Source organism: Schistosoma haematobium, chromosome ZW, assembly GCF_000699445.3.
Source record: "Schistosoma haematobium chromosome ZW, whole genome shotgun sequence".
Classification (NCBI taxonomy): Eukaryota; Metazoa; Platyhelminthes; class Trematoda; order Strigeidida; family Schistosomatidae; genus Schistosoma; species Schistosoma haematobium.
The window spans coordinates 2851343-2867907 of record NC_067195.1 but is presented as its reverse complement, the minus strand read 5'-3'; the positions used below and the strand labels follow the sequence as shown (position 1 = coordinate 2867907).

At 36.1% G+C, this 16565-nt stretch overlaps 1 protein-coding gene across 1 annotated transcript in view; it reads left to right on the top strand.

Moving 5' to 3' along the window:
- UBE3C (Ubiquitin-protein ligase E3C) overlaps positions 1 to 16226 on the top strand; it is a 47662-nt gene extending 31436 nt beyond the window's left edge. Inside the window, exons 14-20 of the mRNA XM_051210181.1 lie at positions 74 to 162; positions 3246 to 3396; positions 4335 to 4579; positions 6705 to 6832; positions 8265 to 8454; positions 11874 to 12033; positions 15647 to 16226. Coding sequence (XP_051070148.1) covers positions 74 to 162; positions 3246 to 3396; positions 4335 to 4579; positions 6705 to 6832; positions 8265 to 8454; positions 11874 to 12033; positions 15647 to 15942 — 1259 coding nt within the window. The 3' untranslated portion in view covers positions 15943 to 16226. The remainder of the gene's footprint in view (positions 1 to 73; positions 163 to 3245; positions 3397 to 4334; positions 4580 to 6704; positions 6833 to 8264; positions 8455 to 11873; positions 12034 to 15646) is intronic.
- The last annotated feature ends 339 nt before the right edge of the window (positions 16227 to 16565 follow it).

Below are 16565 nucleotides of genomic sequence, written 5' to 3'. Positions count from 1 at the left end.
GTTTCTATAACAAAATAATTTCTAATACAGATCTGTTTGTCTGTTTTTTTCGTTTAAATGTCACTGGTACTAGAATCATTTTCTTTATCCAATCGTCAAATACGTCAAGTCTTATTATTGAAAAAAGTTCCATTTGTTATACCATTTGAAAAACGAGTTAAAGTAAGTACAGTGTGTATGTTATGTATATTATTGGTTGCCTATTCATTACATTGTTGTCATTGATTTAAGCTATTCGCCCCCAAAATGCCCTGGTACGGCCGAGAGTGGGAAGAGTCCGCTTTCCCTCTCGAAATGCTCTCACATGGCCACGCGTATATAGCCTTTGACAAGGAAGTCCTGCTCACTGCCTTCTCTCACCAGGGGTGTTGTTTACGAAATTGAGAGGACGAAAAGCGAATGTCCGGCACTTTAACCAAATTCCAAACCAATGGTGTACATCGGCTCCAGTATCCTGCGGGAACAAATGGCGTATGAACCAATCGTTGGTCATCGGCGTCCTTGGGACTGTATCTCCTTACGATGCTCCACTGCCTTGTGGATCAGACCTTCAGGTCGAAGGCTAGGGGAGTGGCCCCCTAAGAGAACCACCTGCTTCGGTTTGGTCACCCGGGCAGTATCACATCCCTCATACATATCGAATGAGATTTGTGTGGCGCATATTTATTTGGTGCCTCCTTGTACCAATATCTATGTGTTAAAATAAATAATAATAAATAAATAAATTTGAATTATTATTATTATTTAGTGTAAACCGATTGTTCTACTTGTCTAATATTCAAGTTCCCAACCTTAACATCGATACAATGATCTTCATCAGGCTTGTTTAGTTTTCTCTGATTATAAGATTGACATCAGTTTCCTCAATTTTGTCGATAAAATTTACTGATTTTTTTTTTTAGTTGTTCACATGTATTACTTTCAGGGATTAGTTGGTTGTCGTATTGTTTGAAACAATACTTAGAGTTAAATTGTTGCTCCAAGTTGAGAGTATATGAATCGGTAAATGTGTTACTTCGACAGCAAATGAAATAATAACATAATGTTTATGAATTATGACCTTCCACTCTCTGAGAACATCGCAGATCGTATAGGATGTCATTAACCAAGCACAATAGTGAATAAAACCATTAATAATAATAATAATACTTACTTGGCTTAATTCCACAATTGTGTGGCTTGTTCATACCATCACTCGTGCGTTCAATCCCAAATCGATGGTTACGGGGTTTAAATCTATTACCAAATGGATTGAAAAACAAGTTCTTTAATCTTCTGTAATCTCGGTTGCAATGTTAAACCCATATAACTTATTCCAGCTTCTGGGTAGACAGGCCAATTTATTCATTCTTCTTGAGTTACGTCTTGATCTTTTTTTAATTATTCACTTATCAACATTGACTGTTTTTATATGAGTGTATGTGTGTGTACACATCTTATCCTATTCATCACATGGCTGCAACTTGTTTTTGTATAACTATAAATATCCATTAACGCTTCGTCAAATGAAGTTGGCTTACACTCCTCCACTGTGTGTCGTTTCATTTCGCTCTTTTCTATTCGCTTCGTCCTTCTGATTGTCTGTTCAGATTAATGATTGTATAAAATATACTTATTCGAAATCTTTTGTCGTATTTGACCTGTTTTAATTCCCTTATTCACTAACGCGAGTTAGGTCGATAACTATATACGAGAATTGGCGATATGTATATTATCAATAGGAATCATTCAATAATGATCATTTGTCCGATCTCATTCAAGTCAAATATATATGGCCACTAAACATCAGTTAAACTTTTTATGTATTGTATAATCATTCATTTATGTGTATGAAAAGAATCATATCATTCATGAAAGGGGATATTTAATAATTCACTTTCCTCTCATATTTACACTTCTGGTGATATAGTTTAAAATGGAAAATCAAAGCTTCACAAATAAATCATTTAGCTCAATGAATACAATATTACAAAAACAAATAGACTTCGGAATATATCTACATCCAAATGTTGATATTCACATCTCGTCTCGAATCCAGTACCTTACACTTCAAACGTTTAACATATTGTTGTTATCCACCGACCTATCTGACTTGTAAAACAGGATATGGATTCTATTTGACAATAGTTTTTATTGTAATACTTACTTACTTACGCCTGTTATGCTTTATGGAGCACAGACCGCCGATCAGCATTCTCCAACCCACTCTGTCTTGGGCCTTCTTTTTTAGTTCCATCCAATTCTTGTTCATTTTTCTCATGTCTATCTTCATTTCCCGGCGTAATGTGTTCTTTGGTCTTCTTCTTTTCTTTTGACCTTGAGGATTCTATGTGAGGGCTTGTCTTGTGACACAGTTGGGTGCTTTCCTCAATGTATATCCTATCCACTTCCAGCGCTTCTTCCTGACTTTTTTGTCCGCTGGGATCTGGTTTGCTGTATCCCACAGTTGGTTGTTGCTAATAGTGTCTGTTCAACGGATCCGAAGTATTTGGCGTAGAAAACTGTTAATAAACACTTGTATCTTCTGGATGATGGCTTTCGTAGTTCTCCAGGTTTCTGACATTTGTATTAAAAATCCTGACCTTGGTGTTGGTTGACAGTTGTTTTGAGTTCCAGATGTTCTTCAGTTGTAAATATGCTGCACTTGTTTTTCCGATCCACACCTTCATATCTGCATCAGATCCACCATGTTCATCAATGATGCTCCCCAAATATGTAAAGGTTTTTACATCTTCCAAATCTTCTCCGTCAATTGTGACTGGTAGGGTGCATGTTGTGTTGTATTGTATTCGAGAATCTTGCTTTTCCTTTTGTGAATATTGAGACTTACTGCTGCCGAGGCTGCTGCTACACTGGTCGTCTTCTCCTGCATTTGTTGTTGCGTTTGGGATAGAAGGGCCAGATCATATGCGAAGTCTAGATCGTCCAACTGCATCCCAAATGTTCACTGTATCCCGTGCTTTCATTCAGATGTTGATGTCTTCGTGATCCAGTCGATCACCAGGAGAAAGAGAAAGGGTGAGAGTAATCAACGTTGCCTGACACCGGTCTTTACTTCAAACGAGTCTGAGACCTGTCCTCCATGTACGATTTTGCAGTTTAATCCATCATATGAGCTCTGTATGATATTGACTATCTTCTGAGGCACGCCGTAGTATCGAAGACGCTTCCATAGTGTTGTCTTGTGCACGCTATGTTGTGTTGCAATGTATCTTAGTTTTTTTTCTTTTACGTTTTTTTTATAGTTATTTAAAATTCTAATCAATGATGGTAGTACATATAATCGTAATCCATTTCGACGAATATATAATATGTCTAATCAACCAAGTGTTTCTCTTGTTGTTCGTCGAACTCATTTATATGAAGATGGTTTTGAGAAATTATCCAAAGAAAATGGTAATGTTTATCTTGTATAGTTTTTTAAAAAAAATTAAAGTTGAATAATAATGACTGTCAGAGGAACACAGAATGCGTGTTTTGTCTAATTTACGACTCGTCAGCTGGATATATATATATATATATCCATCTCAGTTCTGATGCTGGTGTTTACAGGACAACATTATTAGGTCCGAGGCTCAATGTGAACATCAACACTTAGATTCAGGTATATCCAGCTGATGAGTTTACAACGATTAATCACGTTCATGTGAAATCATGATTTCTAAATGGAGTTATGGAATAATAACTTTGGCGATTACTGAATTCTGTGATTATCATATCTTGTATTATTCCCCGTCTTTGAGGACTGACTAACAAATGACTGTAAAGTAAAAAATAGCTAATGTAATACTAGCTCATATTACTTCATTACGACTCCTTGGTTTTTGATCCTGGAGTCTTCAGGCATATTTTAGAATGCAATTTAGATACGATTCCAATGTTGTTCTTTATTTCATTCTTCACAGTTTTAAGATTCAAATTTTATTAACCAAACTAAATCTAATTAGTTTATTCAATCATCTGTTGATTATGTACGATCTTTAGATAAAACATCGTACGATCATTGCATTCAATTCTGTATTTGAAAAACGGATACGGAAAAACGGATAACTTTTTATTCCCGATTCATCATCTTTTGTTTTTAAATTGGTTTCAGCGTTCACCTGAGAATTATTTGTCACTGGATAACCGTCTCTTCTTAGTGTATTGCTCTTCGCTAATATGCATCTACAACCCACAAAGGATCATATTCAGGACTACTACTCAGATCTTACTAGTACTCTTAAATGAGATCAATTTATGATAAATATAACGTAAAAATTAAACCAATCTGCCCCCTGAAACTCCTTCAATCTAAAACAAAAACTTTTTTTTTTTAAAAATTTATTTTGCAGCACCCAATTTACGTCAACGTTTAAAAGTGACCTTTTTAAATCCAACTGGTTTAGCTGAAGTTGGTATTGATGGTGGTGGTTTATCAAGAGAATTTCTTACTGAAATTATTCGTGCTGGTTTTGATCCAACTAGAGGATTTTTTATTTATGCATCAGATAAAACTTTATATCCAAATCCACAAGCATCTGCAATTACATTGGATTATTTAAAGCATTATTATTTCTTAGGAAGAATTTTAGCAAAGGTTATTCATTTGTTTAATATTTTGATACAATTTTAATTAAATATACTTTATGAGTATGTCACTGACAAGTGGACTGAGTCATGTTGGTAGGTGTAGGCTACCTGGTTGGGGACGGCGAGATGATAGCAACCGATGGTTAGAGACCCTAAATGACATGGCTGAAAATCGTTTGCGATGGCGCAATTGTATCCACTCTCTGTGTTCTCCCAAATTGTAATCTTCTGAACTATTCATGTCCCTTTATTTTTTTGTCTTTTCAAATTTATTTCACTGGATTATACTCCTTGAATAACATCTTCAAACCCTAATGTTTCCAATTACTGCTTATACTCTTACTACCTCTACCACTATGAGATTTGAATAGACAATTGTGTCTGTGCTAATGTGGTATGGGAACTCGAACTGATGTACTTACGTACGAAGTTCTACATTGTTACAGACTGGCTGACTTTATGAGTGAAATAGGATCCATTTCAGATGTGTTATATTTGTGTATGTATCATCTATCAGTTTTGTGCTACAATTTAGTTGTATGAAGTATATAATATACTGTGTTTAACCAATTTTGTCACTGAAGGTCTACTGATATCCATCCGACAACATGAGGTTCCTTCGATAATAAGGGAATATATCTTTGTTCACTATTGATTCTGATGATTCATTTATTCATTATTTTTTCTGTTCGTTATTTCATTATCTTTTTCGTTGTCCTTTTGTTATGTTTTCTCTTATTACGACTGAGTTACTTCTGTTGTTTAATATTCTTGAACATTACTTCACTCGACAAGTCCCAAAATTATTACATGGTTGAATAGGAAGGTAATTGTATTACAAATGAAGATGGTTGGGTGGAATTAGGAATCCCAATAAGAAATACGTTAGTATATTTATAGTTTTTGCATATGAAGATTCTAGAATCTTCAAGTCTCCGCTAGCACCAATTGGTTAGGGAAAAACAAATCAGCGTTTCCGGAACATACTTTAACCCTGTCTATACCCCTCTAACACTTTAATTGTCTTGAAATGTCTCAGCTTAATTTCAATGTTTTTTTTTCGGTTTCCATTGGTTAATGGATCCTTTTCCCTCTTCTCTACAGTACTCTATTATGATAAACACCTACCTCTATATCTATATTAAGTAATTAAACATTGTACCCTTATAAGCAAATATGGATAGTGGCTGTTATAACTTGTCGTTTGAATGCTTATTGTCTTGGCTCTTTTAGTGCTACTTTTTGTATTTGGTCGTCGCTGATTGTTATGTCGGAAACGCTTATTACTTATACTCGGAACGAGAGACCTCTGCTATTCCCACGATGCGAAAGTATGAAGACAAAGACTGGTATAAGTGATGATTTATTAACCCAAAACACTATGACGACGACTACTCTAGTCGAAAATACACTCATTTATATATTGTTTGTACACCCATTTTGAATAATAATTAGGATGAAACCACATACATGAAAAATACTTAGTTATAAAAAATCACATACTGAGCATAGTTCATGTCAATGGAATACAAGAATATCGCATATTATACAGAATAAAATATCATACGGGAAAGAGAAAACAAATACTACATTGAGTAATCATTGCATTGAATCAAAACGGAAGTAATCTTGAACAAAACTTATAATCAGTAAATCAATCAAAAATTGACTTTTCTTTCCATCATATCAGTGGCTAGTAGTGGAATCCAGTTTGACGTGCGTTTCACCCTATTTGAGACTCGTCAGCTGGATGCATCTGTATCCAAGAGTTGATGTTCACTCCGGGACTCGAACCTAGTATCGTTTGCCACTGAGTCCTGGAGTGAATATCAACTCTTGGGTGCAGGTACATCCAGCTGACTGATCCTAAATAGAATGAAACGCGCGTCAAACTGGATTCTGCTGTCAGTCACTATCCATCTTTGATTATAGTGCTTGTGAATTACGGCAATATCGAGGCAATACTCGCAGTATGCGCATATGCCAATAAGAGACTGACCAATTACAGTTCTAAACATCAAGGGGAAGATCCAAGTAAATAATAAGTGAATTATACCTCAGATTTTACATTTTCTCTATTTTATAGATATTACTAATATATTTTCTGTGTATACCCACTCATACAATTGTAGGCAATTTACGAAGGTGTGCTTGTCGAACTTCAGTTCGCTTATTTCTTCTTGGCGAAAATTGTTAGTCGAAGTGGCGGTGGCGGAGTTGGCTTTGATTATCTACATTCACTTGATCCTCAATTGTATAAGTAAGTAGTTTTTTGACCAATAAATGTAGAAATATTTTTCATTTTAAGCAGATTTACTACTAATATTAGTATCCATTCCATATGTTTCTAAATGCTAAGGATGCTACTGATAATCTCACATATCTCCTTTTTATTTTGTAACTACACTAAGATTAAATATAAAGCCTGTTTCATATTTCCTTCATGGTTTCGTTGAAGTGGAAATCTTTTTTTTTGAGTCTAGAAATCACCTAGCAAGTCATTAGAACAGATATGATCAGCATTCAGAATCTATATCAACGTGAAACGTTTTGGTTATTATACTAAGACTTGCAACTACTACTCAACTATTGAGAAGTACATTAGAAATTCCTTCTATGTAAATAGTTAGAAACAATCGGAGAACAAAATCCTGAACTTAGGTTTTGAAGTATTTGTCATTCGTCAGCAAGGTTTTTCTTTAGTCTTGAAGGGAACCTATTTTCCTTCTGCAAATTGGTCGACAGGATTTAATCAACACTTAAAGACTAGACAAACTAAACTTTCGTCATTACTCATTCAATTGTACCTGTAAGCAAGCTGATAAGCTCTGTAATATCTAAATTTCCATCAACCCTGCATTCCTATATATGTCATTCAATGTTATCAGTGATCTTTACAAGCTTCAACTGACCTCTCATAGTATCCCGACCATCGCAGCTACCTTGACATGGTGACCAGACTTGCCTATCGTGATGGACCGATTGGGCTATACTGGCTGGAACAATCGTTCCTCAATGTCCTGCCATGCCATCCAGGCCGGTTGAAGAGCGGTAAGAATAAAAACAGCAAACTCGAGGTTCGAGGGCGAAGTTGTACTCCTGATTGTAAAGAACTGTGACGGCAGTAAGGTGTTTCCCTTAAACAATCCCATAACAGCGATGCTACCTTCCCACAAGGAAGGGTGCATTTAGAAAATGTCCGCCCTAAAAATGCACGCATCGCCTTATCCCACAGATTTTCGTCTCCCTCGGTCAGGTCTCAACACGAAAGTTACTCACAAAATGGTCGAGTGTAACCGGTCTCAAGCAGTTATCCCTTGGGCACTGTGGTCACGTCACCTCCGACCCAATTTTCTTTTCAGGTACCTCTATGAGAACCTTTCCACAATGTGCGCAATCCATAAGTGATAACCGCCCTCATACCTCTAACAACACTCAACACCACCCCCACAGTATAAGTATTTTAGTGTTTTCATAGAATTTTTTCTATATTTGTTTCACAGTTCTTAATAATTCATCATTAAGATGATAAACAATTCAGATTGAATTGAAATCAATGTATGGCAACTCGAACTGATGTACGTACGTACGAAGTTCTACGTTGTTACTGACTGACTGAATGTATAATAATCGTATTCAATCAATCGTTTGTTGTTTATTTCTTATATTTTCATATTTTTCTTTCTCAATAGACAATTATTATTTTTAAAAAATTACAAAGGGGATGTACGAGATTTATCCTTAGATTTCACTATGGTTCAATCAATTTTTGGTCAATCTGAAACGATCGAATTGAAACCAGGTGGAAAACATATACCAGTTACTGAAGAAAATCGTGTTGAATATGTACATTTAATTGCGAATTATAAATTAAATAAAATGGTGAGTTTTTTTGTTGTTGGTTGTTGTTACTTTGACATAAAATTACTAAGAATTATTTATGTTACTAGTTGAATTCATGAGTCATTTGAAGCTAGACCACCATGGAAAACCTAGAACCAGTGAATGGCCGTTTCGTCTTATTGTGAGACTCCTCAGTAGTGCACATCCACGACCTCGCCTTGCTGAATTCTAACCCAGGGCGTATGAGTTTCGCGCGCGAACGTTTAACCACCAGACCAGTGAGCTGGACGGCATCCAACGGTGTTAATGTCTAAATTCAACTTATCCATGAAATTGAGCGACACATCCATCATTGTCTTCAGTGAGTTACTATCTCATAACAGACATGGTTGAAATCCACTGGTCACTGTTTCTCACTAGAACTCCAGGAAATACGTCTTAGAGACCGTCACTAGTGAGCATATATTGATTAATATCAGAAGGGGTTTAGTTGAAATGAAACATTAACACCGTGGGATGCTGGCCCATTTAAGCGTTCGCGCGCGGGAGCGATATGTCCTGAGTTTGAATCTAGCGAGGCGGGATTGTGGATACGCATTGCTAAGGAGTCCCACAACGTAACAAAACGGCGGTCCAGTGCTTCCAGGTTTTCCATGGTGGTCTAGCTTCAACTAACTCATGATTTCAACTATTAAAGTTACTATATTATACACAAAAAGCCCCTTCCGATATGAATTAATTATCTATTGATTGGGATATGAGTACATCTAGCTGACAAGTGCAAAATGGGACGAATTGTGCGTCCTGCATTTCACTGCTAGCCATAATCTATCTCTACTTATACGAGTTATCTAGTTTTACTGAAAAGATTTTATGGAATTCAGTCTTATTTACAGGTTATTTTACTGTTATTCTGTGATAAGTGAAACCTATGAATTAAGCTAGCTTTTATGAAATTACTTCAAATGAACTATAGTATTCAGCTGATTAGTAACTTACTTTAAAATGAGCGCCCAAATGCCATGGTACGGCGGAGAGTGGGGAGAGTCCGCTCTCCCTCTCGAAATGCTCTCACATGGCCACGCTTATATAGTCTCTGCCAGGGAAGTCCTACTCACTGCCGTCTCGTGGTTGAGGTGTTGTTTACGAAATTGAGAGGACGAGAAGAGAATGTTCAACGCTTTTACCGGATCCCAAACCAAATCCATGGTGCACATGGGCTCCAGTATTCTGAGGGAACAAATGGCGTACGAATCAATCGTTGGTCACCGGCTAACATGGGACTGCATCTCCTTACGATGCTCCACTGCGTTGCGGATCGAACCTTCAGGTCGAAGGCTAGGGGAGTGGCCCCCTAATAAAACCACTTGCTTCGGTCTGAGCACCCGGGTAGTATCACAGCCCTCACACATATCAGATGAGATTTGTTTGGCGCATATGTATTTGGTGCCTCCTTGTACTAATATCTATGTATTCAAATAAATAAATAAATAACTTTAAAACGATCATAGAAGCTCTAGTGAGAAGTAATAATTATCACAGTTCCGAAACGTTGTAATTGAAACAGTTTTGTTCGTTGAGCATTATGACAAATTAATCGAAGTTAAAACTCTAATATCACTGAACACTCACTAAGTATTTTTAATAGTTAGGTATCTGTAATAAAACCCGATGGTCATAGGTTTACACTGCGAAACATTCTTATAATAAAACAAATTAGCTGTTTAATATTGTTTTGTTTTTCAATGATACCTCAATCACAATATGTAATGAATTTAAACTACAAGTCAGTATTGAAATGGTCAAATTGAAGAGAATAAGAATGAAGAAAAGATGAAGTTTGTAAGAGAGATAACTGATGAAAGATGTACAAATGATGTATTTCAATGTATGGTTTTCATATTTACACATAATAAATTGATCTTCTCCACCTGAATTCTTCGTTCACGACAGTCTGAAACTCCATTAGACAAATTTATCTTTAAGCTGATGTTACTTAGTATTGTAGTGAATAACTTCAGGATATTTATTCCATACTTTCTACAACATCATTTCAATTGAAAATTATACAAATTCTTTATCGTTTCTTTACACTTACCACGTATTTAATACCTATGGATAAGATGTATTAAGTTGTCAGCTTATATGTAACATGAAATTAGTTAGACATGTATATTCTAAACATTCAATCAACACCTATCTATCTCTCTCCTGGCAAGTTAGTTTTAGCTATTACTTTCAATGACTTTTTGATCAAGTTAGTAGTTGGTTGGAAGATATCTGACAGAAAAATTTAAATATATTTATCGTGATGCCTGGTACTCGTTAGCTCCATGATTCAGTGGTCAGTCAATTGTCGACCACTTCACTCATCTTGGAAGTCTCATCAGCCCTTGTGGTCTGGTGTGTGACGAAAACTCAGCACAGATACAGAAGGCTCGATTAGCTTTTGCCAACTTGCGTCATTTATGGCGTAGGCGAGATATCCGTCTATCAACCAAAGGACGTGTTTACTGCGCAGCAGTTCGTCTCGTCCTACCTTATGGCAGTGAAACATGGCCAGTAAGAGTAGAGGATATTCGTGGGTTACTAGTATCCGATCATAGGTGTCTTCGAATCACTGATCGTATATCTTGGAACAACCGAGTAAGTAATCCAGTTGTTAGGAAACGGGTACTAGTTAAGGATGGCAAATCAATTGATGAAGTGGTGAAACTCCATCAGTTGAGATGATTGGGACATGTGTTACGTATGCCCAACCACCGACTGCCTCGATGTGTGATGTTCAGTGGTTATAGGAGTAGGTTGGAAGAAAACTAGGGGCGGCTAAACCAAAACATGGCACAAGTTCATGAAGTCACTGACAAGTGGACTGAGCCATGCCGGTAGGTGTAGACTACTTGGTTGGGGACCGCGAGATTATAGCAACCGATGGTTAGAGACACTGAATGACATGGCTCAAAATCGTTTGCGATGGTGTGCGCAGGTGCATCCACTCTTTGCGTTGTCCCAAATTCTAATCTTCTGAACTATTCACGTCCATTTTTTCTTTCCAAATTTGTTTCACTGGATTATACTCCTTGAATAACATCTTCAAACCCTAGTGTTTTGGATTACTAGTTATACTCTTACTACCTCTACCACTACGGAATTTGAGTCGACCACTGCATCTCTGTGCTAATGTGGTATGGGAACTCGAGCTAATGTACGTACGTACGAAGTTCTACTTGGTTACTGACTGACTGATAAACTAAACCAATCTCATTCAAACACTCCACAACCAAATACTATTTTTATGATACCTTAAAAATTCTTAGGTATCTAGCTATAATTTTATCTTCTATTTATCATTGATATATTTTTTTGAATTGTAAATATATCATCTATGAGACTACTCTGTTTGTTTACAACTATTATTGCATGAATTTCATTGACATGTAATAATTTTTCAACTTAAGATTTATCCACAAGTACGAGCTTTTACTGCTGGATTAAATGATGTCATACCAATTGATTGGGTACGTCTTTTTGATGCAGAAGAATTACAAACTCTTATATCTGGAGCTGATATGGTAATCGATGTGAATGATTTAAAACAGCATACATTCTACATTGGAAGTATGTCACAATATGTTAATTTATCTGTTTTTGTGTATGTATGTATGTATATACATTGAAATGTTATTAAAGCAATGGTTGGTGATAGTGACTTATTGGTTGAAGTACTCAATGTTCACCAAGCTATACTTTTACATTACATCAATACTTCGAAGAGAGAGCAAGAGGAAATTCAAAAAATTGTATTGCCAGACAGTCGAAATAACAAGCGGTATGGTACCGTAGTTGATGTTGACGACTACAATTGATCTGTCTCCTTTTGGCATATATAAAACCTGGTCAGATTATCTTAATACACATCAATTAATTCATCAATATTTTTAAATGGAGTTTTGATTATGGCTAACAGCGGGTGTTTGAAGCGAAAGGCATTGATGTCTTGGTCTTAATGTGAACATCAACACCAGACTACAAATATATACAGTTGATTTGTCCGAGATAGAACAAAACCCATATCCTGGATTCCATTGCTAGCAACTATCGAAATGTTACTTAGAAATTAATATTTATATCAGAAGGGTTTCGTTGGTAATATAATAATTTCAACGGTTGAGATCATGAGTCAATTGAAGCTAAACCACCATGGAAACCTGGAGGCACTGGTCGACCGTTTTGTCCTATTGTGGGGCTCAGCAATGCGCATCCACGACCTCGCCTCGCGAGATTCGAACCCAGGACCTATTAGTCTCGCACGCGAGCACTTAACCACTAGACCACTGAGCCGACTGGCACCTAAGTGTTAATGTTTAACTTCAATCATTCCACGCAATTGAGCCACACATCCACCATTGTCATCAGTGAGTTACCAGCTCACAACAGACCCGATTGAACTCCATTGATCGCCGCTTCTCACTATAACTCCAGGTTATACCTCTTGAATCCAGTTACTAGTGAGCATATGTTGATTAATATCAGAAGGGTTTTGTGTATATTATTAGTAATTTCAATGGTCAATGGACTCATGATCTCAACCATTGAAATTTTAATCATTCTCATTGCCATACAGATATAGTCATTCAAGATTAAACACTATAATTTAGGAACTAAGGCTGACCATTCGATGTGATGAAAACCGATATTATTCACATTCACTAAACGCATCAATACAGATACTCATTTTGATATTTCATTGAACAAATAATATAAATTACGCGAAAATAATTTGCATCACTAATGTTAAAAGAAGAGTTGAATATTCAGAAATGAAATACCTTCTTTTTCATTATGGTTCAATGAAACTCCTCAGTGGTAGGAAATTACACATGAGATTCAATTCAGTTAATCATCATTAATTGCATTAACCAATACAAATGAAACCAATGCATCTGATCTGATTTCTAGAGATGATTAGATAAAAAAAAAGTGAACAAAAATGATTAGTTACTTGTCAGTAATATAATTTGATAACATTTCATAAATCTTTTGATTGAGATCATGAACCGATTGATATTAGGCCATCATTGAAAACCTAGAAGCACTGGACGGCCGTTTCGTCCTATTGTGGAGCTCCTGAGAAGTGCGCATCCACGATTCTGCTCGCGGGGCCCGAACTCAGGGCCCTCGGTCTCGTGCGCGAACGCTTGACCTACTGGACCAATGAGCCGGCTGGCATCCAATGGTGTTATTGTCTAACCTCATCCAATCCACGAAGTTGCGCGAACATCTTCCATTGTACTAAGGTAGATACCTATCTCTCCCCGACACGGATTAGCTCCACTGGTCACGGCTTCTCACCAGAACTCCGAGAATTTTCTCACGAAGCTAGTCACTAATGTTTGTTTGTCAAGAAGTATGAGAAAAAACCAATATAAAATGAATTTGTAGGCCTTGATACAAAAGAATCATTAAAGGGTTAAGATAAAAGAAATATGTAAACCTAATAATTTTGGAATTTGTTTGATCAAATGGACATGAAAATAGTTGAAAGCAATTGATAATTAAGACTGTAATTGATTAATCTCCTCTTATGTGTGTTTACCTTACCACGAACAGCTGCTTGATAGATTTTTTAATTGCTGATGGATTTGACTTTTGTTAAACAGTTGGATCTCCAGGATAGACATTCAGTTCAGCTAGATTTATCCTTATCTCAGTCTTAATGTTCACACTGAGATTTAAACTATGTATCTATCGCTATTAGAGGCGAGTTTGTTATCCACCAAACGAATGTGCTCAGCTATCTGCTGATTTATAATCGCATAGTACCGTTGAACAATAAAGATGCTTTATTGACTTGTACTTCTGTATAGTTAGCAGTGTTATATTTGATGTTTGAATGGATTTCACAACCATTATAACACCTAATCGAGTTTTTAATAAGTGTATCATCAGATCACTCTATGGTTTGGACAATCATCAGTCGAGCTGATAGTAAATAATTTCCTGTCTATAATTTATGATACACAAAAGGCATCGGTATGTACACTTAGAATTTTTATTTAAATCAATGAAGACAGCGGATACTGCTAAGATGAATGTAAAATTGAAGCGTTTGTTTATCACATGTGTTGACAGAAATTAGAACATCTACGGTCTCTTTGGTATTTTTTGGAAGACCCAGAATATTCTTCGAAAAAGAGCCCAAATTGACTTTGAAAACGCTGAGAAAATTTTTTATGCAATCAGCATTGAATCGAGGTTCCTCAGAAACATCATATTTCTGACTCGATGATTATCTATCCTGCTGCTATGTTTATTAGGGTTCGAGATGCCCATGGTCATCTGAAATGTTACAAATACCTTCGATTTTCTGTATATAAACTAACCTTGGGGTAAAGCGTTCTTCTCACATTTCACACCTTTTCTCTCGTATTCAAGTTGTCGTTGTTGTTATCCCATACCACATGAACGAACAACAATTCTTAAATGAGATGATAATTAAAACAAGTTAGAATGTGAAAAATAAATGACAGTGCTTGGATCAAATTATCCTTTTGTTTATTGTATTATTATTTGAACACATAAATATTGATACGAAGGGGCGCCGAATACATATGCGCCAGATAAGTCACTTGATTTGTATATGGACTGTGATACTTCCCGGGTGCCCAAACAGAAGCAGGTGGTTTTTTAAGGGGCCACACTCCGAGCCTTTGACCTAAACGTCTAATCCACAAAGCGGTGAAGCAACGTCAGGAGACGTAGTCTCATTGTAACCGGTCACCCACAATTGGTTCATATGCCATTTGTTTCCTTAGGATCCTGGAGTCCATGTGCGCTATTGATTTCGAATCAGGCTTTTCCAACTCTCCCTGTCCACCAACCCGGTTAAAACTCCAGACATTCTGTTTCCGTCCTCTCAATTTCATAAACAACACCCCCCTCCGCTGTGGAAAGTCAGTGAATAGGACGTCCCTGGTAGTGGTTGTATTAACCACTTGGTCATTTGAGAGCATTTTGAAAAGGGGAGTTGACTCTCCCCACCCTCGGCTTTACCAGGGCGTTTAGATGTTCTTAAATCAAATCTTTTCTGCTGTTGTTGTTTTTAAATGTTATTATTACTTCAAGAATCGAAGAAGCAGCTTCAATAAATTTCTCATCATCATTATAAAACTATTTTTCTTCTTTTTGTTTTTCTTTATCATAACTTTTTCTTTTCTTTTCTTTTTTTAAGATTCATTAAATTATACTGAAACATTAGATTGTTTTTGGTCAGTATTACATAATTTTTCTGAATCTGATAAACGTTCATTTTTACGTTTTGTTACTGCATGTTCACGTCCACCAATGTTTGGTTTTCGTGAATTACAACCACCATTTTCAATACAAATTACTGATGAAATTGAACGTTTACCAACTGCAAGTACATGTACAAATTTATTAAAATTACCTAATTTTCGTAATATGAAACTATTACGTGAACGTTTATTATATGCATTAAATGCAAATGCTGGTTTTGAATATGGTTAAATCCAATCAAGTAAAATGATGATGTTTGTTTAATTGTTTACTTACTTACTTGTTTGTTTGTTTTTCCTTTGTAAACATTCATGTATTCATTCACTTATCATGTTGATATTTTCTTAAATTTATCAATTGAGTAGAAGATTTCGCTTTTTTTTTCCTTCTTTTTTTCGGTTTTTTTTATATAAAAATTTCTACTAACATTATCAATACTACTGTATACTTAAGTAGTAGTAGTACTACTACTACTACTAACATTTTGGTTATAATCATTTGAATATAATAATAATCATCATCATTATAATAATATGCATATATTTATATATGGATGTTGGTGAAATTTGAATTTTCACAGTTGAATTCATGAATCGATCTAATTTAGACCACTATGGAATACCTGGAAGCATTGAATGGCTGACTCGTTGTTGTCAATCAGCTACAATGTAGAACCAGGCACATATATACATCGGTCCAAGTGGTCTGTATCTACGAATATGGCTCACACCAGAAGTTAGTGACTTCAAAGCACTGATGCCACGTTTTGGTTTGGCCGCCCCAAACTTTCTTCCAACCATCCCCAACACTAGTCAGCATTGCGCGTCGTGGTAATCGGTGTTCAGGCATACGTA